This window comes from Anarrhichthys ocellatus, unplaced genomic scaffold (assembly GCF_004355925.1).
Source record: "Anarrhichthys ocellatus isolate YVR2014 unplaced genomic scaffold, GSC_Weel_1.0 scaffold146, whole genome shotgun sequence".
In the NCBI taxonomy this organism is placed as follows: Eukaryota; Metazoa; Chordata; class Actinopteri; order Perciformes; family Anarhichadidae; genus Anarrhichthys; species Anarrhichthys ocellatus.
The window spans coordinates 293,832-318,193 of NW_022280176.1; the positions used below are offsets into that span (position 1 = coordinate 293,832).

Genomic DNA, 24,362 nt, shown 5'->3' on the forward strand with positions numbered 1-24,362 from the left:
CTCTCTCTCTCTCTCTCTCTCTCTCTCTCTCTCTCTCTCTCTCTCTCACACACGTACAAAAGTAAGCGCTTGTTATAAAATAACAGCTGCACACATACTCACACGTTCTCTCCCCTTCAGCATCTCACAAACTGGCTCACATACAGAGGCAGAATGCAGGGAAATATGCGTGATTTTATGAAATTGATCAAGTACTCATTTCTGACACATGAAGATGAGACAAAATTCCACTTTTCACCAATACTCCTCTCAGTTTTTGGCTTGAGCTAAGTTAGCTCTGTGTGTGTGTGTGTGTGTGTGTGTGTGTGTGTGTGTGTGTGTGTGTAAGCCGGTGCATTAGCTCTTTGAGCCCCAGCTGAGGTTCAATGAATCTTGCAGCTCTCATGCCGAGCTCGGGGATGTAGGGAGGTTTTGTAGCACGCAGCGGGTGACTACAAGAGAAAAAGTGGAGTTTTGAAAGAAGAGATGAAGATCAGCTGTTCTGTACTCCATTGACAAAAAGAAAGACGTTTGTCTCTATCAAGTTATCTTCTTAGCGAGGCCATCAGAACCTGTTTGCGTCACCCAGCTGACGGCCTATTGTCAATATTGCCATGTAGATGGTGCTATCAGAGCATCAGTTTTTACCTTTTTGAACTAAAGCTAAACATGTGCATGGTTCTTTCTTTTGTGTGCAGTGGATTCATAATCCTGTTGCTCTTTTTTCCTTTTGTTCTGCTCGTTTACCAGAATTCTCACATCTCACAGGCCTTTCAGTTTTTCGTGCCAATCGGAGCTGGGGCGGGACTTCACCTGCCATCCTCCATGTTCATTGGACAGACTAGCGACAGAAGAGCCTCTCCTGACCTATCGGCGGATGAACAGCTGGCCTGCCACTGGAAGAAGGTAAGACCAAGAGAGTAAAACCCATTTTATGAACCTGTTGTTTCCAAACTAAGATCAACTCAAAATAGCATTATCACCACTTACGACTCATTTGAAATGCTGAATGCTTTCTCTCCTCCAGTGCCACCTGCTCTTTGACTCCCTGCAAGACCTGGTGGACCATGTCAATGACTTCCATGTCAAGCCTGAGAAGAATTCTGGGTACTGCTGCCACTGGGAGGGCTGTGCTCGCAAAGGGAGGGGTTTCAATGCTAGGTGAGAAAATCAGACACTTGGGTAATTTATTAAGTGTTGGTATCAGTGGAGAATTAAAGAGGAATTTTTTTGTTTTTGTTTTGTTGCAGGTACAAGATGCTCATCCACATCCGCACTCATACTAACGAGAAGCCCCATCGCTGTCCCACCTGCAACAAGAGCTTCTCACGCCTGGAGAACCTCAAGATACACAACCGGTCACACACAGGTCAGTGGTACAGCCGCACCCAGTACGCCACCGCTAAAGTCAAAATGCTCAAAAAGTAAAATTGTGAGATTTGGTCACTGCATTCTCAACATTTGGATCATTTCTCCTTCACTGCAGGTGAAAAGCCCTACATTTGTCCTTACGAGGGTTGCAACAAGCGCTACTCAAACTCCAGCGACCGCTTCAAGCACACTCGCACGCACTATGTGGACAAGCCTTACTACTGCAAGATGGTGGGCTGCCTGAAGCGCTACACAGACCCAAGCTCTCTCCGCAAGCACATCAAGGCCCACGGCCACTTTGTGACTCAGGAGCAGGGCTCCTCGGGTGGGGTGGGCTCGCTGCTGAGGGGGAGTCAAAGTGGAGTGCTTGCTGGCGGAAGGGGCAAGGATTCAGAGCTGTCCTATGTGAGTGCGGCCCACATTATCATCCCAGGGGCAGCGGCTGCTTTCCTTGGAGGCCACGCTCTGCAGGGTCTGGGTGGTGCCCTTCCCATGTCCGCCCTCAGTCCTCGGCCGCTGGATCTCAGCGCGCTCGGTTGCCCCGGCTCACCTCCAGGCAGCCTGGGAGGCGCGTCCATCCTGTCCTTCAACGGCTCCGCGCTGGGCCTGGCCAAATCCCCTCTGCTCTCCCCAGGCTTCCCCTCCTCGGCCCTGGGCCTGTCGATGATGCCCATGCTGGGGGCCTCGTCTGAGCGCAGGTCCCACAGCCAACAGGCCAAGAGGAGACGGGAGGAGGAGGCAGAGAACGAGGTGACCGGGGGGGTCTTGAACCTCTCCACGGGCTCCCATGATCCCTTGTCCTGGGTGGTCATCCCCCCAGGCACCGTGGTGCTCAAGCCAGCTGTGGTCAACTGATACACACATTACATGCATACACACACACACACACACACACACACACACATTCCAGAAGAGCTCAGGGGGTCGGGATGGGAGGGTGAACGCCATAGTGGGGGAACACACGGTCAAGGGTGACAGGGACTGGCTCGCACAATCAAACCCAGGCAACGCATTTCAGAGAAACGGAGAAAAACTATAGAAACTCATCAAACCCTCAATCAGCAAAACAATAGATAGCACTACACCTACACAACGCAAGCCTCTTGTATTGATGGGAAACTCTAACTTGGGGCCCAAGAACTCTGTTCAGGACCATATACGGCTCCGTATTTCTATCACAAGGCCCGACAATGGGCTCCTCTTTGCTCTCTTATTTTGTATTTTATTCTTTATTCATTCCTGTTTCCTTGATGTGACAGTCTTAGTGCTCTGTGTTCTTACAAAAGTCCCGATACATTGATAAGTATTTATATAACTGTGCCGCATAGACAGTGTGCCTCCGGCGTAGCAGTGAGATAGATGTACCGTGTAACTGAATGACGCACTCACAGTTAGGCAAACTTGCACGTAATAGGACGATTCTCCACAGTTGATTTTGAAGTTATGACCTATTTTTCACAGGCGGCTGTGATTAATATGATTCAGACAGGCTTGCCAAACCAAAGCAAGTGAACTCAAACGGTCTTGGGTTTGCAGTTTCAGCTCCGAGACAGTTCAATTAAACACAGCACTTAATAGTGTCAGCTGGTTATCGTACTGAAACCTCCAAACTGCTGCTAACCTCTCAGCTCCCTCGGTGTAACATGAACTGGGAGAGAGCACTTTTGACAATCTGTCCCCAGTTTGGGGAGGGTGACCAAGATGGACCAGCCTAGTCCACCAGAATGTGTGCAGACTAGGGGCTTTTTAGGGCACAGAGTGAACTGGTGGCTTAACACAGACAGACGGTGTTGCATCACCTGATAATGACCAATCATCACTTACTTTCTTTTACACAAGTGATAAGTAAACCCCCAGTGTGTCTGGCTCCCCCCTCTGGCAGGACTCGATACACAGCGTCTCCGCTCTCCATTTACAGAACTCGCACTGTTTCCACTTCTGGATTGTCCAGCTGCTTTCCTGAAATTGAATCAACACGGCCAGTTTGTGTATGAAAAGGCCACTGTGGCGATAAACACTAGTGTCTTGTTTTTAAAAAAAAAAGCGAACCGACCTGAAACCAGCTGTGAAAAACAGGTGGTCGTCCAGCCGAAGCCCAAACTTAGCCTGGTCGGTTGAAGTTTTGTCCCAAGTTCAACAAGTCCCATGCTGTGCCAAAAATACCTGGAGAGCTGGAAAGAGGGAACGCATGTATTGTGCCACAGAGGGGGTTGTGAAGCACTCAATGCCACATACACAGCTGGACTGACGAGAAAGCCACACTATTGCAAACTGCCTCATTTTACGCTGTCCAAAGGGGCAAAAGAAAAAAAAAAAAAAAAAGACTCATTTGACGTCTGGGAAAACGTTTCTCACGGTTCGATTAAGCCGTCTACACGCACTTACCACATATATTCCTTACATGTTTTACAAAATGTTACTGCCAACTGCAAAAATAGATTGCTCTTTTTTCTGCAAGGGTCTATTTTGCTGTGGAGTCACTGCAGGCCTGCTCAGTGCTAATGCATGCACGATGTTGACCCAGCGGAGAGGTACAGGGAGCAGGAGAGGATCGTCACAACACCGGGAACATTCCCTCAAGAGACTGTCACAAACTACCCTCCTCTTACTTCACTCCTCCATCTCTGCTTATGTCGGTGGTCTCACTTTTCCATCGCCCAGTCTTACAAATAATCAGTTGTTGCGGTTTTTTTTTATTTTTATTGTTGTCATTATGTTTATGTTTTTGCTGTTCAGACGAGACATTTTTTTCTGATGTTGAAGTTGCTTGTTGTGTTCTGTGACGGCTGCTCTGCACTCAGCTTTCTGCTGTCGAGGATGAGTCACTGACGGGGTTGAGGAGAAGACGAGAGGGAGAGGTTTGGGGGGGGGGGGGGGGGCTCTAGGGCAGTGGTTCCTAACCGGGGGGGTCATATGGTGATTACATTTAGTATAAGAAGGAGGAAAAGGTATCTTTTACACAAAATGTGGTTATTTTTTTGAAGACTTCCCCTCCTATTTTGTTTTGCTTTTAAGCGATGCTAGCAATGTGGCTCAATAGATGGCACGGCTGGTCGGTCGAACCTGAAATATTGAAACAATTGGATGGATTGCCATGTCATCTTGTACAGACATTCATGTTCCCCAGAGGATGAACCCTAAGGACTTTGGCGATTCCCCGTCTTTACATAGTGATATCACAGGGTCAAAATTTAAATTTGCCCGATACTTAAGTTTATGACCAAAATCCCGCAAAACTAATGACATTGACAGCCTCAGCTGCACTTTGTTTAGTGCTAATTAGCGAATATTAGCACGGCAATATGTTAAAATGAGATGGTGAGCCCGATAAATAGTCTCTGTGAGACATAGTCTCTGTGAGCATGTTACAATTCTGATGTTAGCTTTTAACACAGGTGTGCCCAAGCGCAGCCAAAGCTGATAGCACGGCTGTAGACTCTTAGTCTCGTTTCTTGTGAAATACTGAATATGGTTACAATAATGTGGGAAAGAGAAATCACTCTTTAGCTGAACTGCTCATATGTGTAAACCCAGGCCGTGATAAGGGGATGATATTGCTTCATTTAAGTGCCCGCAAGCCACAAAAGTTGGCGACCACTGCTCTAGGGGGAAAATATCTAGTGGACCAAATGATATCACATTTTTTCATGACAATCACATTAAGGGATCATTTAGAGATGGTGTAGGCATAAAATACAAGTCTGTATTAAGTGTCCCAACTGAATTATCTCCGGGGCTAAATTAGATCTGCAAACTCTGCTTCCTTTGTTCTGACTTTTAATTTCCACCACTAGATAAAGGGAGTCCGTAGAGAAATAACATCCGACTGTGAAATGGCGGGCAGCACTGGGAAAGCATGAGAGCAAACAGGGACAGGATTGGCTGAATGAATGGACAAGGGAAAGGAAGAGATGAGGAGGGGGGAGGGGGGAGGGGGGGGAGAGAGGCAGTGTGCCAGCGGAGGAGAAGAAGCAGAGGATAGCTGTTACGTGCAGCCGCTCTCCATCTGGTCACCTACCCGGCAAACGGCCCTCTCGGCTCTGAAGTCACTGGCTGTGCTGTGCCCGATGTGGCAGCCACTCACGGGCATACCAGGCTGCACAGAACTAGGCCACTGAACTCTGTCTGCCCTCTGGCTGGTTTCTTTTTTTTATAGATTAAACCCAAAAGGCTCCACTCCCCCCCCACCTCCCGGCCACAAAGCATTTTACCAGAGATGGGGAAAACAGACTAACAAGCCACAGTAAACAAAAACAACCATAACCCTTCCTGTTTGAGGCCTCCCACAGGTCTGTGAGGGTTCACAGCAGAGATGAACTACAAACCTTTGTTTCTGCTTCAGTGATTCTTAGTCATTGTTATCTCAAACACCCCCCCTCTCACACACACACACACACACACACACACAGCAGCATCTCTCTGGGTTCAGCCTGGGCATCGAAGTGAATCTCTCATTGCGAGAGGACAACCCTGGCATGTGATGTCATCAGAAACAGGTGTTAAGTAGGCTAGACATGGTTTCCGTGGCAACAGTGAAACCCACCTCTCCTCCCCCCCCCCCCTGTTGCCCCCCCCCCCCCCCGTCTGTCCCCCCCCCCCCCCACCCCGTCTGTCTCCCTCTCTCTCCTGCAGATCGAAGAGACAGGGAGAGAGAGAGAACGAGGCGGCAGAAAGCTGAATAATATGACACGGACCCTCACAGGGTCCACATCTTTTCGAATTATCAAATAAGCTGTATGATCCATTAACCCTTTGAGCTCAGTCTGTAATGAACTGCACTTTTGTCGCCCCCCATAACGTGTGTAGATACGGGGATGTCGCCACATCCTTTCTCAGTGTACAGCGCTATTCAGCAGTTGTTTTTGAGAACCAAGAATAATTGTAAAAAAAGTCATCCTAAGTCGTTAAAATGTCTGAATTTGATGTCTTGTTTTGGTACTTGCTCCTGGAGACTTTAAAGTAATATTCACTTAATGCTATGAAAAGGTGGAACTGAAATCCAGGGCGCAGAATTTGTTTTAGCTAGGTCAGTGTCATTATAAAGGGGTGCCATTGACCGGAGTGCCACAGTGTTGCACAAAGGGTTAATGATGAGACTAGGGCCACGCAAGGCCTGTTCCAAGTTATGTTTTTTGCACATTTGTGAGATATTGTCAGTATTTTAATTTTTCCAAGTGCCTTTTTATTATAGGTAAAATACAGAAGTTATACACTATATGAAAAAAAAATGATTATATGAAAATATATTTTTCCTGGCATCATGTTCTGTGGTTGAACATGCAGAATTTTAGAGTTGTAAAAGTCTCAAATTGGTACAACATAGCGGTGTTCTCCTGTTTTAGAGGAATTTTATTACGATATTGATGATAATGTCAATGAAAAGAAAAGTGTTTAATAAAGTTGTATTTGATACAACTCGTGTATTCATTTCTGTTCCAAAAATATAATTTCCATCTTATAGAAATGTGCAAATACGCCACCACACTTCAACGGAATAAAAACAATCATATTATCCTGATTAATAGTCGACATGCTGCACTTTCATTCACTGTATTCAGCTGAAACAGACATGAATAAATACATTTATTTTTGGATTTAGGTCATCTGAAACCATAAACACCATTTTACATAAGAGTCGTCTTAAAAAAAAAAAAAAAATGAATAAGCCCATATTTTATTGTTAAAATGCCACAGAGTCAAGACTAGAGAAAAGGCTTTTATTGGGATATAATTTACAGCGGATGGGGAGAGGAGAGACAGGGCACGCATAATTTCATGTTTCCGTTTTCTGCTGTGAATGCTGATGGTCTTGTGTCTGAATACTTAGTTCCTCATCGAGACGCTCTTTAGCCCGCACCACCTGCACACAACCAATAACAATAATGACCGAGTGAAAGAGAAGAGACTTAAAATAAAGAGAAGACACTTAAAACAACCAATTCACACTATGGTTCACTCAGAGCAGAGAGCGAGAGATAAAAACAGTCACATCATCATTTTAAACACGACACAGTTGCGACAGTCGATTTGTTGAAACTGCAAAAAAGGTGTTAAATATTTTGGTACAGCACTACACTGCTACACTAAAATGACTAAAGCCATAACTTCACGATATGAAGGCAAAGGTTAAATCTTCTTAGGAGACTCAGAGAGTCAGTCAATCTTAAAAAGAGTTTACAAAACGGTGCCAACATTCAACTTCTTATGGTTTTGGTCAGCTGGACTGCTAAAGCTAAACGGTATTTAACACCTAAACATAATGAAGGTGATACACTGACTATGATAAGTACCTTATCATACCACTTCACTTGAAGTACTACTTCACAAAAATCAAAAGTATTCTTTTGATGTCTTAAGCCATGATTTAAAACATTTGGTTTGATGGCTTCCTGATGTCATATTCGTTTTATATGTTCTGATGCCGTTTTTGTATTTTAGTGAGCTAAACATAATTGCAATGAGGTCATATTCGGTTCTCCTCTAAACGATAAATTGCCTTCACTGTCCACTCTACAACACATTGGAAAATCATCGTGTAGCATCCTAAGAAACAGAATACTTACTTTTGATTGGAGGTAAAATGACCCGCCCACTGACTTGTCATTGGATTTAAAAAGGTGCTCGTAGTTCTGGAAGAGGAAAACACTTTTCAGAACAGGGAAGAACCTCGACCTATTTTCTAAACACTGTCACAACACAAGGTAAAGAAACATTTGATGTTGATGAACGTCTAATAAACTAAGAAAATAAACCATGTTTATTAAAACTGTGTTTGAGGGCTTTGTAGCACATGCACGCTACAATGAAGGAAAATCATTTTGAAACACATTTTGATTTGGCCAACAAGATCTGTAATGACCGATGTAGCCAATGCTACATTACTAAAAGGCTCGATGGCTCTGTAGCTTGGTGCCAACACTTTGTTAGCTACAAAACTCTAAAGGAGACGGACGGTGTGTTCGCACCTTCTGAATCTCCTCGGGGGTGAGTGTGGAGATGTTGAGGATTTGTTGTGCCTCTTGCAGGCTCATCCCAGTGATGCTAGAGGCTGCAGCAGAGTGCTGACCCGCACTGTTCCTGGCCTTCGCTGCTGCTTGACTGGCTGCGAGAGAAACAACACAAATACTCACAACTTCAGTTCAGCAGACAATATAAGTGAATGTAAAGGGCAAAGAGTGTTTTTCATAGAGCTAAAATGATTTAACTAAGAATCAGATACAAAATCTCTCTCTCTCTCATTGCCCTCCATTGTTGTGCACACCCAGAGAGCAAACCTGAATCCTGTTCAAGCTCTGATTAAGTGATCTAATTGGTTACAGGTGTCTTCACAGGTGCATTCTGGGTGCAGGTGATTTCAATGGTAGTGTTGAGCAAACACACGGCATGCTTTTAGTTGTGAATGATGTGTCCGATGTAGATAACCACGTGAAGTTATTTGCAAAAAAGCGGTTCAGTAACATCTGCTAAAAATATATAGTAATATTAAACACATGGATCATACCTGCAATTTCTTGCTGTAAAGCACGAGCAAACGCACGTCCCACCACCTGTGCTCCCATCACAATGATCTGTGCAAGATATTTAGCCTGCAGAGGAAACGAAACAACTTCAGGTTTGCACAGTTTAAATCACAAAACACAATCCGCAGACGTGGATCTCCACATCGACAGTTATGGGAACCAGAACAGAGAGCGAGTTAAAGTCACTCAGTGGTCCTCATTTTGAACAGTGACGTTACAGAGTCCCACATCAGTCCAAAATCAATTAAGCTGATGTCATGAGGTAATGAGTGTCTGCAGGTGATGATGTAAGGAGCACCTTTAATTCAGCTGTGGACATTAATGAACATACATGTTGGCACATTATTTTCTCCCTAAATCAAATTCACAACGTCCCTGTGAAGAGGCAGCTACCTTATGCAACGTTACATGCGACATGACACCGCTGAAGCACACGTCTCATGCTAATGCTACCTAGCATGACAACTGACTCACTAACGTTAGCGACAGCAAATCTATTCTTACCATTTTATAATATTAAACAGGTCCTCGAGACAGTGAGCGGCTGTCTGTTGTCACACATGTACCCCAATGAAGGTTAGTTAAGGGTCAGAGTTCAAGGAAGCGCCGACAGCACAGAATCCAAGAGAAAGCAGGTGGACAGCGTCGTTTATAATACTGACACCTAGTGGCCTGGAGGTCAACTGCAGCTTCTTCTTCTCTCTCTCTCTCTCTCTCTCTCTCTCTCTCTCTCTCTCTCTCTCTCATATATTCTGCAACTATTCTGAAATAACTAAAAGCTGAAATATGCTGCATAAATATCTGTATGTCCCCAATGAAGACTAAAGCAGGCTTTTAACTGAGACTACTAAAGTGAACACTTAACATTATCATACCCATCCATCCATCCATCCATTTTCCACCGCTTATCCTGGGTCGGGTCGCGGTGGCAGCAGGTCAAGCAGGCCGACCCAGACCTCCCTCTCACCGGCAACATGTTCCAGCTCACATTATCACATTATCATACCCCTTATTCTAATAACTTCACTTTATTTTAAAAGTATCACCAACAGTCATGTCAGGCTTGTCTGCCTTGATGCTGTTCTCTCCAGCAGGTAGACATGTTTACACATCAGAAACAAAAACAATATTTATTTTAACAGCTCTTTATTGTATTCTATTAGTTTATCACTGAGCAAGTTAGTTTAGAAGGCTCATTTCCATCCGTCGTCCCTGACCACATGTTACCCTCAAACTATAATAAAAGAATGTATTTCATAACATTAATATAAACAATATTATGCACAATATAGTAAAGAGCACAATCAATTTGTTTGTATATTTATTCTTTTGTTATGCACTTATTTATTTTCTGTGCCAAACGTCTCCACCGAAGAGACAATAATGCAAAACGAAAAGTAGTATTTGGTTCAAATATGTTTTTATTGCGAGACAATATTGAAAAAAATTCCACAAACCATTCCTCAAGTACGACAGACAAAACAACAACAATGCTCTACTCAGTGTATAAAAAGGAAAGTTATCTTTAACACAATGGAAGGCAGCTAATCCAATCTGAATATTACAAAGTATGGCGTTTGAGAATCACAAGCACATACAGTGTACATCACACAAACACAGACGACACCTGCAGGTCACCTGTTCAACACGAGGTGCATGGCCGCGCACGGCTGAATCGATGGTCCATCAGCGGTTGTTGGTGGGTTCAAGACTTGATTATTGCTGTAGCCCTGATTGGAGATTACATGACACCTGTTATGGCTGTTTTGCAAGTTATTAATACTGTACTGTTATTGGCTAATAACACCGTGTTTACTTACTGCTAGTTAACATTAGATAAGAAAATTAGCTCATTTAAGTGAGGAATATCCCCAAACAGTCTGGCAACAAAGATCATGATTAAACATTGCCCAGCTAAAAAGAAAAGAAAGAAAGTAAATAATCATCTTAGAGTATACAAAGGCCCCTCTAAAAACTAAAAAAAAGAGGTGGTTTGGCATCTTAGTTTCATTAACCTTTAACCGTTATAAGACTATAATAAGACTACCGCATGGCAAAACATTTGATCAATTCTATGAATGACACATTATTGTTAAAATGGCATTTTGTTCTATCATTGGCTAACAAAGAAAAAGGGAACTTAATGTTGTCATAAGAAATCCCAGTTCATGGCCAAACATGAACACTGGTGACCCTGTTGTATCCTCAGTGTGGTTTTTGCTGCTGAAGGCTTGAACGTGTTACAGTAATCCTGTGTGTGTGTGCATTTTACCTGATCGAACAGGAAGACGAGAGATTCACTCACGCGACGAGATCATTAACAACATTACATCCTTCGAAGACACATCGTGAATGAGCGCGCTCGAATGATTAGCCAGTAGAAAAACAAAGAAAGAAGCAAGCAGTGGTCCACAGCTGGAGGTAAATGTGCACTCACAATGCAACGATACACAACCTGGCATCTTAGCAGAAAATAACAGACTGGGCACAAGAGGAGGCCATTATTATTTATATATAAGGACACCTCAGAGTGTTTTACCATGCTTAAACCCTGGCTGCATATCAGAGAAAAAAATAAAAGATCAGTTTGGTCTGTTACAACCACTGATCCTGACTTAGAAGGTTGCTTTACCAGTGTTGAGGTGTCCTGACTTATGATTTCAATCAACTATGAACTATTTTCTCATATTTACTGTTGTATTATCCGGAATGGTGGGATTTCTTTCCAAATATCATGAATAGTGTGACATCATTTTGATCTTAAATCTTAAAGATTACAACCAAAAAATGATTTTCATATAACATTTCATGCAGTCGGATATGATGAACACCAAACTAGACAACATGACATTTGATTTCCCAAACCTTTACAGATATAGTGATGGATACTGATACCAGAGGGTGTTAAGATTATTGTGATTTTTTTCCCCGCCATATCATTTTCACATTGTACAGTATTCTTTGTGCGCGCCGTAGGATGAGATGTTCGCTGATTAAGCTCCGAGGACCGTAGATAAGTTGTCTCTTCTCTGCTGTCGGCACCAGGATTGAATCAAAGGCAAGATGGCGTCCGCTCTAGTCATCCTGGACGACACAACAGGCACAGTTACCAGAGATGGATTAATCATTAGAGTCTTGTAATACATCTGCTTTACTCGAGTACCTCGTCGGCCCCTGCTGTCTCAGTACTGGATGTTAAGCTATCGGCATTCAGTGGAAGACTATTGTGATACGATGATGTTGTGTTATCATTTATCAAAACTGGTGTTGAAATTAATAATTCTAATTAAAAACACATTTTTGTTTTACATCTTTCCACTGAAGATAATCAAATTATTTAGTTTAAATGTGATTTTGCCAACATTTGTCATATCATCATATGATGATACACATACTTATATACAGTGGTAGTAAAATAACTAGCTTAAAGCATGACATGTCATTAGCTGCTTCCATCACATTCACTCACCCACTCGTCCTCGTCGACCCCCTGGAAGGAATCCTGTGGCAGCGGCTCGTCCATGTTCCCCAACTTAGCCACCATGGCGCTGAGCAGCTGGGCCACACAGACACGCATTCAGCGTTAAAACACACGAGTAAAAATATACCGCTACGTTTATTCAGCTGTAGGATTTTGACGTGCGTCGTAGATCATCACGACACACGCGAGATGGAGCTCATCCTCACCTCCTCTTTCTTCTGTTCATCAGTCTTCTCCTCCAGGTAAACTGACGAGGGCAGATATTTCCTCACTGGAGCCTCTTTGGGGGCCTCACTCACTGAAAAAAACACGCAGAGTCAAAATCAGAAACCACAAATCTAATATACGTACATGTAGACTGTAGCATCTCCATCTAGGTAGAGAGATGTGTTGGACAAAGCTCCGTGGTGTGTATGCATATGGTCCATGTCAGCACCTGGCGTCATGTCTTTAGGCTTCAGGCTGATCTTTTTGTGTTGGCCGTTGGAGCCCGACAGCCAGGCAGAGGCCGTCAGTGCTGGTTCCCAACAGACAGCGGTGTCGGTGTACACGTCATCCTGGAAAAACTCTTTCTGGAGACACAGAGTCACACACACACAGTTATTTATATTTTATATCGTAAAAGCAATAGCCATTTATTATAAATAACCATCAGGTAGCAAAGTATGCAGTATTAAGTTAACTAGGTGGTGTAGCTGGCTCACCTTGACCCGTGGCACTCGGAAGGCCACTGGCTCTATAGCCGTCTTGGTGATTATGAGTCCCACAGCTATCTCCACATCACGCACATTGCACTCTGACTTGGGCAGGAAGGCCAAGCCCTGCAAACGGGAAACAATCAGGAAGTGTCAGAGTTCAGCAAAGGGTATCGTACCACTCTGGCTGTCCATGTGCAGCATGCAGGTGTATGGTGACAGACAATTGAAATATGACTAAGATGAATGAAAGCACGAGGGAGTTCAGCTCAGTACCTTGTGTGGCTCAGGAGAGTTATAACTGCTGCACTCCATGAAGTACGGATCTTCAGCGACAATCTCATAAATGTGCACTCTTGTATCACCCTGGAAAAGAAATCAAACACACACAGGTTGCATCTAATTCTCATGTTGTTCTCAGTTTTGATCTTCAAATGTGCCTTATATGCAGTTATATTTTGTTTTATTGTTGCTTACTTTTGCAGTGAGGATGACCACGCTGGTGTCGGGGTCGTAGAAAGGGATGAGTGTGGAGGGAGAGGTGTCTATGCTGGTGCAGGCTATGGCTCCAGAGGACACGGAGTCAGCAGAGTACAGGGAAAGTATTCTCTCACTGCGACTGCAGAAGGACGACAAGGAAGAGTTCATGGTGAGCTTTTCTTTTGACCGACCCACTGAATTACGATGCATTAAATACACAATTGAACACTCAGCTGAACTGTTTTCAGTAGAAATAAAACAGGACGCTCACATAGTTCTGTTTTGTTAGTGACATCACTCTTATACATACTGTATAATACATATTTTTGCCAGCTTTGTAACACTTTAACAAAGAAAGTATTTTCCATGTTCAGTACCTGTCAAATCCTGACACCAACAGGTACTTGCCCTCACACACCCACACCACACGGGCTCCCCTGTGGCCCTCAGGACCTGGGCCCTCCTAAAGAAGGAATAAGAGAATTATTCAAAGATTGAATTAGTTAATGAAACAAAAACAACGTGTGCTAATACACACCTAAAAACAAATATCTTTTTTTTGAATTGCATGCTCCCATATTCTCTGATGTGCTGTACATACCTGCACAGGCGCAGTAGACTTGCGGGGGTCGTAGATGCGAACTTTCCCATCTTTGCACACTGTGGCCAGGAGCTTGCCATCTGGGCTCCACGCCATGCAAAAGATCTGAATACAAGCAACAAGCAGAAACAAGAAGGAAGAAGAACGGGAAGCTCAGAGGCTACAATGGACAGTGGATGTATTTACTCCAGTGTGTGTAAGCGAACACATTCAAAATGTCCAAACTGTCATAAATGATGTTTTACTCTTGTGTTCAAAGATTTGATAAAGTCGTAGATTTTGGTCACCCACCTGGTCCTGGTGTCCGGTGAGGAGTTTGACCTGTTCTCCGTTCTCCAGGTTCCACAGTCTGACCGTGAGATCGTAGGATGAAGATGCCAGGAGTCCGCTGGCCAGAGGGTGGAACTCGATGGAGTAAATCTTCTCCGTGTGGCCTACGAGGGGGGTCACAGCAGCTGTCAATCAACTTGACTTCTACTGTTGTTCGTCAGGCTTGTCAATCAACAATCTGTTTATAGAGAAAACTAAACTGAGGTAATTTCGGTAGGTGGGCCCGGTCCTACCTTGCAAGAGGACCTCAGGCTCAGTCAGGGTCTCTTTCAGCCCTCCCTCTGGTACCTGCCACACCCGGATCTTTGCATCGTCACCAGCTAGCACGAATAGAAATACGCGAGTCAAATCACACACACACACACACACACACACACACACACACACACACACACTTATCAGGTCACACCTACACAGTCTAACGTATTCACTTACCCACAACAAGCCGCTGTGCGTTAAAGGGGTCCCAAGACAAGTCCACCACATTAACAGAGTTTTCGACGGTGGGCAGTGCAGTGTCAGGTAGCCTGCCAGGCTGAGAGCGCTGAGGAGAGGAGAGGACCCAAATCAGTCACTCAATCACTCAACATGGATACTGAACACAGTTTTTAAATTGTAATCTCCAGCCGCTGCCGTACCTCACAGACGGCGATCTGGCCCCCGGAGATAGCGAGGGGCACTGCCACGCGTTGGCGGTTGACACAGAAGCCGTCAGACTCGCCCGGTGTCGTCAGGTTGAGGCCTCGCAGGTTGGTGATGTGCGTGTCCCGGTGCATCACCGCACCCTGGATGTGACGGAACTTGGAGGTCGGCCCTGGATCAGAGATAATTCTGCTTCAACAGATTTGTCACTAAAGAAATATTATTATAAAAAGGCCGACACCAAAATGAGGAATGAGAGATTTTAGGTGTGTGTGTGTGTGTTTATACCCAGCAGGCTCTGGATGGCCTTGGTGCTCTGGCTGGGACTGGGGAGGAAGCCTGAGGAGAGACCGGAGGTGGAGGAAGGAGAGCGGGACGGGGCAGCGCTGCTGCTGGGAGTGCTCAGAGGACTACTGGAGGTGGAGCAGCCACGGGCCGGATCCTGTGGAACAGCAGGGTGGCCGTTAAGTTCATTTTTTTTAAAAGATGGCGGTCGATGAAGCCTTAATGGTCAGTAACACTAAAACATTTTCTACCTCCTTGCTCCCCCCGCTGGTCAGCTCCTTCTTTTTTGCTGGTGCAGCCTTTGATTTGGGCAGCTTGTCTGGCTGGAGGCTGACTTTCTCCACCTGAGGACAAACAGAGCTGACAGTTTGAGGCGTCCCTTCAGTGTGACGACTGGATAAACTTGAGAGTGGAGATCCTTTACCTGCTTGTTCCCTCCCTTCCACCACTCCTCAGCAGTCATGGCTGGAGTCGTGCCCACTGTATCTGGGTAAAGATCTTCATGAAACTCCTGGCTTGACTGCTGTAAGACAATGAAGCACACACAAACATGCGGGTGTGAAAACAAAGATATACATCACTTGCAAATGTTATGAATCTGGTGTACGTGTCGGCATGTCAGTCATTTCTGTGCACATACGCACCTTGCGAGGGACTTGATAGCTGATCGGCACAATGCAGCTGTCCGTCAGCTGAAGGACACGCATCACCTCGCAGGACAGGACATCCAACGCATGCTTAGGCACCAAAGCAACTCCGCGTGATGAGGTGTCCGTCAGACAGTGGCTCACTATAACATGTACAGGAAAAAACAAACAAAAAGAGAGGGATCAAAGACCCGGAGGGAGAGCTGTAATAATCGGAACGGACAGATGAACAAAGCTTTACCTTGCGTGAACTCAGACGCAGACACTTCGAGGCAATCGATCACAGCTTCTCCCTGTGTGAGAGGGAACATCGTTCAGTACTACACTGTACTGCAAAGCATGACTGTCAAAAAAGCAAACAGTTGCAATAATAATAATTAGTATCTCACCATGCCAGCCAGTATGAGCAGACCGGTGTCCTCATCAAACAGAGGGATCACCATCCTGAAAGCAAAGAGACGAGACACACGTTCAAATGATGCTCACATACAGCCCACTGGTGTGGTGCACTTACTCTTACACCTCAGCATGTCACAGGGTCGGAGGTTCTACAAAGGCGCCACTAGATGGAGCAGCGTGCTCAAGTTTAGGGTAACAGTGGTAATACATTGTCAAGTCACATCACACAGGTTGTGTTGCGATTTCTTCCACTGATCTTTATCTGCAGTTTAGGAAAAGTCCAACTCTGTTCAAAAAATTCACAGCTAAACAAATGCATTTTCAGACTCACTGATATGCAAATTCACTGATTTAAATTCCTTAGTGCTTATAAACTGTACTAAAAAGGTTATTATCAAAGACCAATGTAGCATAAAACCAAATGAGGAACACGTTTCAAGATGAAAACACTCAAGGCCATTTGGACAAGAGCTGCAACTATTGATTATTTACGTTATTGCTTAATCTTCTCAGAATGCTCTCAATTAATTGATGCAGTTTAGTGAAAAAAAACCATAGATCAATCAAACAATCTTTATATAGCACCTTTCAAACAAATCAAATGCACTTCACAATGGATCGACAAAACTTCAGAGGTTAAAAGTAGTAAGATGTACGATAAAATTAAATAATTCATAATGATCACACACAAAATAGCTTAAATAGATATACAAATTATAGAAGAGGTACAAATAATAAAACACCACATAGAAATCTGGGTTTTTGTCTGACAAAATGTCCCAAAACCCAAAGATATTTAGTTCACTATTGACTATGAAAAACGACAAATCCTCACATTTGGAAAAAGCTGCTACAAAAAGCATAAGAAATAACTTTAATTACAAATCAAACCATATAAGCTCTGCCTCAAACCTTCACCCACGCCAAACAAAGGCCACAGTCACCTACTTCCTCTCGTGATCGGAGGTAAGAAGATTGCGGGATGAGGAAACTCAATGTGCTTTCGACTCAATGGGGGAAAACAACTGGGCTTTAGTAAATAAACTAAACAGGAAGTAATGGCTTAGACAGACGCATACTTGCACAAACGCATGCAAGGCTGACAAATCTCTCCCTCTCTCCTTCTTACTGCGAGTCTTTCAGTCTCTCTCTTCATCAATGAGAGCAACGGTCAGCATCCAAAGAGGACAGAGAGCGGCGGCTGATCTGACCACTTCCCATCACAGATAGGCCGATTGAAGTGGGGAGAGCTCAGTTCCGGTGATTGGCTGCTGATGACGACCTGTATAAAGTGCTCCTCGTGAGGAATATGCCTCCACGTAGACTGAGAGCGACAGACTGGTGATGTAATGCTCCAAGTATGACAGTATAATGACAGACTTGGTTTGGGTATCTTAAGCAACTGCGCATGGTGACACGCAACGGTTTGTACTGCGTACAAGAGTCACACACAGAGAGTGTCTGAATGTCAGCAGTGTTGTTATATGAAAACGGATTTTAAACAAATCTACTCGAGTCCAGGAGTCACTCTGTCACTAAAAACCTGCTGCCACGAGGCTGCGGTTGGAATAGCTCACATCCTTTTGTCGGGTTCACAAATGTTTTCCAAAACTACGACAACAAGAATGTCGGTATCGTTTTCATTTACATTTTGGGAAGTCATTTTGCTCTTGGCAGTTTTTAAGCAGACGGCAAAACAACTGAACGGCGGTCATGATTGGGAAGGTGTTAAAGTTTTTAGTAAACTAGCCTGCCAAGTGGAAATGGTCTAGAAAAATGAGACATTATTTGTATACTGTATTTGGGTGAAAGGCCTCTTTATTTTGCAAGGATCAAAAGAGAAGGCTTTGAAAAGATAAACTTCATTGATCCCACAAAGGGAAGAACAGACGTATAAAGTATAGATAAAGATATTTATAAAGATGGATAACTTTAACTCTGAGAATACTGTGAATGTGAATTTCATGCTAAAGCTTCGCTATAACCGAGGTATTTACACACACCCTCTTTCCTTGTTTACCTGACTCTACCTCTCTTTATTCATCCCAAGCATCTGTCTTTCAACAATATAGGCCAGTCCCAGACCTGTACCCCCTCATCTCTCTAATACCTCTCTCTCTCTCTCTCTCTCTCTGTGTCTATAAAGTCAGCGAGGGGTGGCCACGCTTCGTTCGGGCGACTGTGTGTTCCCATGTCGGAGTCAGTCCACAGGGAGTCCCTAAACACCTCCATTCCCACACCCCTCTCCGCTGCCCGTCTTCCACTTCCTCCCTAACCCGTTCCTTTCCCATTCAACGACACCACCACCTTGCTCCCCCCGCGGCCTCTTTCTGCCTCCAATCCCAAATTGGTGCCTCCAAAAATTCCCTCACTTTCTCTGCAGAGCCTTATCTCTGGTTTTCTCACAGTAAACGTACAACAAGTCAAACAGCCACATAATAGGAGCGGAGCTTTATCGCTGATAATGGCCTCTGTTTACCATCGCTTTCATGCTCCACCTCACCAACAGCACATTTTCCCACACAGGAAAACACATACGCGCATGCATGTGCATATTTACGCCCACAGATGGAGAAGCACACGAACATACATGTGCTTCACGATGTGTGTGCGCATGCATTAATGAGAGCAGTGCAGTAACAGTGGGAGCGAGCAGGCTTATAGTGAAGATCTCCATCACACGGGCTGATTATGAATGAAAAGAAATTCTATTGCAGGCCTTACTCATGCTCTTAGGGGAGAGGCTGTAAACAGGAGAGTGTGTGTGTGTGTGTGTGTGTGTAGTACCGAATCCAGCCTAACACACTAATCCAGACATAAGCCCTTTTCCGTGTTGGTGTGTGACTAGGACAGGTTCACACACACACACACACACACACACACACACACACGTGCTCTTAAATAATATGGTATTTATATAATGCTGAGGGAAAGACAAGCACAATATCAGCTGTGTGACATAAACAGCTAAAAAGGACTCCTCCTTGAAAGATTTCCCCCAAAAAACGACAGACTATGGCGGCCAAGTGTCACACTCTCAGAGCTATCTGCACCCACTAACTTCTCAACACCTCTCCAAGCTCTTCCAGCACGCCGCCATGAGCCGCCTCGACGCTTCAGAAATCCCCCCCCGGCTTCAGTCTGTCACTGGCACTCTGCTCCTATCGGAGTTTACACTAAACAGAGAGCGGAGAGAACACGCCTCCCGCCTCGTCTGCCATCGCCTCGCACCGCCTCTCTGACACACACACCCAACGGCACATCATAAAATGACCTTCTGCCCATGGCAGCAGCCTTCAGCACCAGCAGATATGACGGGCATATTACTCCACTCTAATGTGCATCTGTGTGTGCGTGTGTATGAAAGGGTCAGAGTCAGCCCAGGTATATTATGATTATGAGAACTTGCTGTCGTTTGATAATGTCAGCGATAGGGTGAATCGGTGGAATAACTGACTAATGGAGGGCCAGACGAATGGATGTGCGAATGACAGACAAGCGCAGAACTGGTACGCGTCTATACGTGTGTGTTTGAAGATTGGGCATCTGCAGCTGTGGTGGAGGGAAACCTCAGAGTTGATAAGAGTTCAACTGAGCAAAACATGCAAAGCATGATAAAATAGGTAAAAGTAAGAAAAATGCACACACATCAACACGTGTGTGATCACATATGGATCCAGATAGCATCGGATAACAGAGAAGCGCATTATATACAGTATATAGGTGGAGCTAATGAAAGCAGCCTGCAGAGGTATAAGGTTATGGGTTTGAGCAGCAATGACCAGAGCGGTATCAGTCAAAGGGACCTTTCTCCGTTGCATGAGATCACGGCCTTCAGCCTGCTGCTAAAAACACACATTAGAGAGCACAATAAGCTCCAGTCGACAGGTAGGAGCTGGACGGAGACAGGGAGGAAGTCTTTTGGGAATATGAAACTAAAACAAAGCAGCTGCTTGTCTACGTCCTTTCGTTTTTAATTTAAGTATTCAGAGGGCCACTCTATTGCTCTTAGGCACACACGAGAAGAAATCCAAGCATCCTAACAACCTATGAAAAGATCAAGAAAACATGTCCGTAATGAACTGCTTCATCCTCATTCTTTTTTTCCCCAATTGTAAGTTTGATACACATATTTATTTCTATTTTTGTCGCTGTTTTTGTTTCCCGTTTAAGTATTTTTTCATATAAATTGAGGGTCTAACTATAGAGGATGCGTATGTTGTACGGATTTGACTAGATTCCAGTTGAATGGTTGTAATTTGAACTCTTACCATTTGTTCAAATCACAACCATTCTGACTCCTCCTAATCTCAGTCTGAAGGTGAGAGATTTGATTCATAAATCTCACCAGCTTTCACGGACAAATCATGGTCATAATTAGGCTTGAGATTACGTGGTGTGACCTCTGCTTTATTTACTGTTCCTATTATTTATATTTCCTCCTTTTCCTCTACGTCATCCACTCCTTCTTTATCAGTCCCCTGGTTACGTCATCCCAGTCAGTGGGAGTGAGCGAGTGGTGAAGCAGTATCTGGAGGTGAAGGGTCTGCTGATCTGTGAACTCAAGCAGTCCACTCTATCAGCCCTCCTGCCTCAAAAGACTGAGGGGCCTGCAGCTTGTCCAGCTGTCCCAGCAGGCCTCTGCTGTCCCTCTGGCCAGCAGTGACAGTGTTTTAGGCTTGAAACTAGAGCCGCCATAAAATAATGTTTGCTTTATCACACAGGGTTACGAGGACATTTAGGGTCGGTCACAACAGGAACAGAGGACGTGTTGTTGGGAGCCTTTAATCACAGATTCTAACGTGTGAGAGCGCACATTTGTTACGCCGGTCATAAACATAAACATCAGGTCAATACTCTTTTCCCACACTCGAACATCAAATTCAATGAAAGCTCAGGTCTTTTTGTCTTTAAGTAAGAATATTTTGGTCTAAGATATTATTCTGCTCAAAATTTGACATCAGAGGTGACCGTCGAGAATCATGATGAAATTATTTAATACCCGCCGCTACAGCAACGCTGGTATCGTCCTCACCTTGTGAGTCTGTGTGTGAGTCATCGCGGCCAAATGTAGTCCTGGAAACGCTTACTGTAGCGGGAACTACCGAGGAAGCGGGTTTGAGTACTTTACCAGGTGCTTTTATTTCTGTCTGCGGACAGATACTTTCACTGTGATAGCGTAGCAACCGTGCAAGATGTCGTCACGAAACTTTACAAGGTGTGTAGTCGAGTTCAAAATGAAGGCCGAGTTAGAAGATGGGGGTGGTCCGAGAACGGGCGCCAGAGGTAGGGCGGTAGGAATTGGGGAGTACACTTTACGCTCCTGGTTAAGATTTGGCGACGCAGCTGGTGTGATCCATCGCAAAATGGTCTCTAGTTAAAAACTGTGGTTGACACAAATATTCATCACAGGGTTTATCTTGGAGTCAAATGTTTTACAGAGACATGTGAATAAATATTGGTGCTATATTGAATATATCTACCTTTTCATGGCTATACGTGTGTGTTTACATATTGTAATAAAACAGGAGATGTGAGATTGTACTGATGTCAACATGCTAACACGCTCACGATGACAATGTCTGTGCCAAATTTTAGGACAATCAATCCAACAGTTGTCAAGATATTTCTCTGAAAAAACTAAAATATCAACCTGGAGGTAAATCAGAGGATCACCAATGCCGTCAGGATTTATCCTCTGGGAACCTTGAATGTCTGTACACAATTTAAGGACAATCCATCCAATAGTTGTTGAGATAATTCAGTCTGGACCAAAAGGACCGACTAACTGATAGAATGACACGCTGCTGCCATTATGACCATTATGAGAGCACTTGCTGTACAGTACTTTATCTCCCCCACACATACACACAATCAGCAGCAGATTAATAACGTGGCGGATCTGTTGTAGTATGAGATTAATCAGTAAAAATATGCGGTATGATGAACAGTTGGCTGGAACTTAACAGCTGAGTCTGCCATTTAAAAGTAGGACCATGAAAGCACATGCCTTTCCATTCTTTTTCGTGATCACTCTCTGATGATGGCCGTTCATATAACCAGCAGATTATCCATTTCTTCTTCCTGTCTTTATCGTTTGTTGTGACAGAACACACTCAGTTGCAGTGTTATTGCTCTTGTTTAAGGGAGTTGGACACAGCTAATGGCTTTATGCACACTTACGCTGCAGGCCCATGGGCGCTCACATTACCCCGACAAAAGAGGGACTGGTGCGGAATAATCCACTGGTGATTAAAGGGGATTCACAACGGAACGACACCAGACCTGTAACACCGTCTCCAGGATGGTATATCCTGGGTTGGTTTCTAGTGTTCTGCAAATATGTGGAATAAAGAAGAGAAGTCCTTTACACATGAGAGCGAATGTTTCAGAGGAATTTGTTAAAGGTCATCTGAACAGCAAAACAAATGGTTTGGTGATGATTGGTCCTTTCAAACGCTGAAGCATAACAATCCCTTAAAAAGGACCAAAGTGTGCCAAAAGCAAATAAACAATCTATCACAGCAGATGAACTTTGCCACCTTTGTAAGCTCAAGAGAATCACAGATCAATCAAAGCTCTGCACTTGTTCTGCCTCGATGTGTACAAATGTTTCCATTAGCGGCATCCGCGCTCCAAAGCCCGCACCACAAAAGCTGAACCACAGGGTCACAGTGAGGGCGACGCCAATAAGGCTTCAACTCACAAGGATTGAATGCTACAGCGTCATCAACTCACATTCATTCGACCGTCCTCACTTAACACCAGTTGTACCAGTTGTGTTGTTTACTTCTGGACATGAGGAAGCAAAAAGAATGACTTGGTTGTTATTAGCTCCAGTTCGTACCTCTCCAGTAACAGAGCTAAGGATCAGTTTACCTCAAAGAGGATCTTTAAGAAGTCCTACCACTGTTTTTAAGGCTATTCTCCTCATTTAAATAAATAAATGTTCTGTCCACTGCATGATAACAAAGAAGTCGACTGTGACTGTATTTCCAGATAAAGGGATATATGTCCGTATTTGTTTTGTACGACACAAAAAAAAAAATCACTTTATTTTGTCTTTTTTTTTTAGTGTAAATACCTACTTAAATTGAATATTTTCCTATCCAGATGGTCTTTGAGTATTACCTTCGAGACAGGTGTTATTAATCATCTTTCAGAATAACTGATCTTTCGCTCTATTCACAACGATAACAGATAAGAGGCCCACACTGGGCTCACTGTGGCTTCTCATATGGTCTTAAAGGCTAAAACACAGCTCCGGTTGTTGTGGCACTGAATACAGCTTCTAAGTCACGATGAGCTTCGAGGATCCTCAGCAGGAATTTAAGTCCAGCTGCACAGTCACAATGCAGAGATGTGAAATGTACTTAAGTGCAACATTCTTTCTCCGCTGTGTTTGAGCCTGTGTGTTTTGCTGCCAGCGTGTGTGTGTGTGTGTGTGTGTTTAATAAATATGCTGGATCTGCCTGCCTAGCTACCTTCAGTAGCCAGTTCATTAGAAGGGAATTAGAGTTGATGCGCTGCGTTCCTGAGAAGGAAAGAAAAGCCAGGATTGTTGGTGGAGGGGCCAGCTGTGGCCCCTCTGAGCACCAGTGACGAGGCTCTCAGATAGGCTGCCAAGCGGCTGCTCTCCCCTCTCTCCTCGCTTCACCGGGCCCCGTCTTCTGGCCCCTGACAACCAGCACACACACACACACACACACACACACGCAAGTACATGTAGTGGCACACATGCATGCATGCTCAGGATTTAATTAAACTCACTGAGTCCCGTGTCAACAGGTCTGCAGTGACCCCTCTGACGCCCCCCCCACACACTCCCAATCCCACATACGACCACATGTAAAGTTGCCAAAATGCAACAGCTTCGGCACTTATTTCCCTCCTGTCCACAAGAAGCAGAATAACACACCATTACCATGCCAG

At 44.4% G+C, this 24,362-nt stretch overlaps 2 protein-coding genes across 8 annotated transcripts in view; one reads left to right on the plus strand and one right to left on the minus strand.

Moving 5' to 3' along the window:
* The window catches only part of glis2b (GLIS family zinc finger 2b), a 24,977-nt gene extending 19,078 nt beyond the window's left edge, over positions 1-5,899 (plus strand). For 2 of the 4 annotated variants that reach the window (XM_031877736.1, XM_031877737.1), the window contains exons 4-7: positions 730-885; positions 1,007-1,140; positions 1,230-1,348; positions 1,466-4,085. In XM_031877736.1, coding sequence (XP_031733596.1) covers positions 730-885; positions 1,007-1,140; positions 1,230-1,348; positions 1,466-2,205 — 1,149 coding nt within the window. In that variant the 3' untranslated portion in view covers positions 2,206-4,085. Of the gene's footprint in view, positions 1-729; positions 886-1,006; positions 1,141-1,229; positions 1,349-1,465; positions 4,086-5,733 lie in introns of those variants that run through there. The other 2 variants (XM_031877738.1, XM_031877739.1) reach the window with 2 other exon arrangements.
* Positions 5,900-7,052: 1,153 nt separating this feature from the next.
* Positions 7,053-24,362, minus strand: part of LOC116400080 (mitochondrial import inner membrane translocase subunit tim16-like) — a 98,099-nt gene continuing 80,789 nt past the window's right edge. The window contains exons 10-31 of one of the 4 annotated variants that reach the window (XM_031877729.1): positions 16,421-16,475; positions 16,273-16,324; positions 16,029-16,174; positions 15,809-15,907; positions 15,636-15,728; positions 15,388-15,541; positions 15,096-15,271; positions 14,893-15,001; positions 14,691-14,777; positions 14,419-14,561; positions 14,128-14,232; positions 13,904-13,989; positions 13,524-13,665; positions 13,323-13,412; positions 13,056-13,172; positions 12,788-12,923; positions 12,558-12,649; positions 12,340-12,426; positions 8,852-8,936; positions 8,316-8,452; positions 7,914-7,979; positions 7,053-7,210 (exon numbers count right to left, since the gene is read on the minus strand). In XM_031877729.1, the coding sequence (XP_031733589.1) occupies positions 7,124-7,210; positions 7,914-7,979; positions 8,316-8,452; positions 8,852-8,936; positions 12,340-12,426; positions 12,558-12,649; positions 12,788-12,923; positions 13,056-13,172; positions 13,323-13,412; positions 13,524-13,665; positions 13,904-13,989; positions 14,128-14,232; positions 14,419-14,561; positions 14,691-14,777; positions 14,893-15,001; positions 15,096-15,271; positions 15,388-15,541; positions 15,636-15,728; positions 15,809-15,907; positions 16,029-16,174; positions 16,273-16,324; positions 16,421-16,475 (2,344 nt within the window). In that variant the 3' untranslated portion in view covers positions 7,053-7,123. Of the gene's footprint in view, positions 7,211-7,913; positions 7,980-8,315; positions 8,453-8,851; positions 8,937-9,374; positions 9,469-9,999; positions 11,955-12,339; positions 12,427-12,557; positions 12,650-12,787; positions 12,924-13,055; positions 13,173-13,322; positions 13,413-13,523; positions 13,666-13,903; positions 13,990-14,127; positions 14,233-14,418; positions 14,562-14,690; positions 14,778-14,892; positions 15,002-15,095; positions 15,272-15,387; positions 15,542-15,635; positions 15,729-15,808; positions 15,908-16,028; positions 16,175-16,272; positions 16,325-16,420; positions 16,476-24,362 lie in introns of those variants that run through there. The other 3 variants (XM_031877727.1, XM_031877726.1, XM_031877728.1) reach the window with 3 other exon arrangements.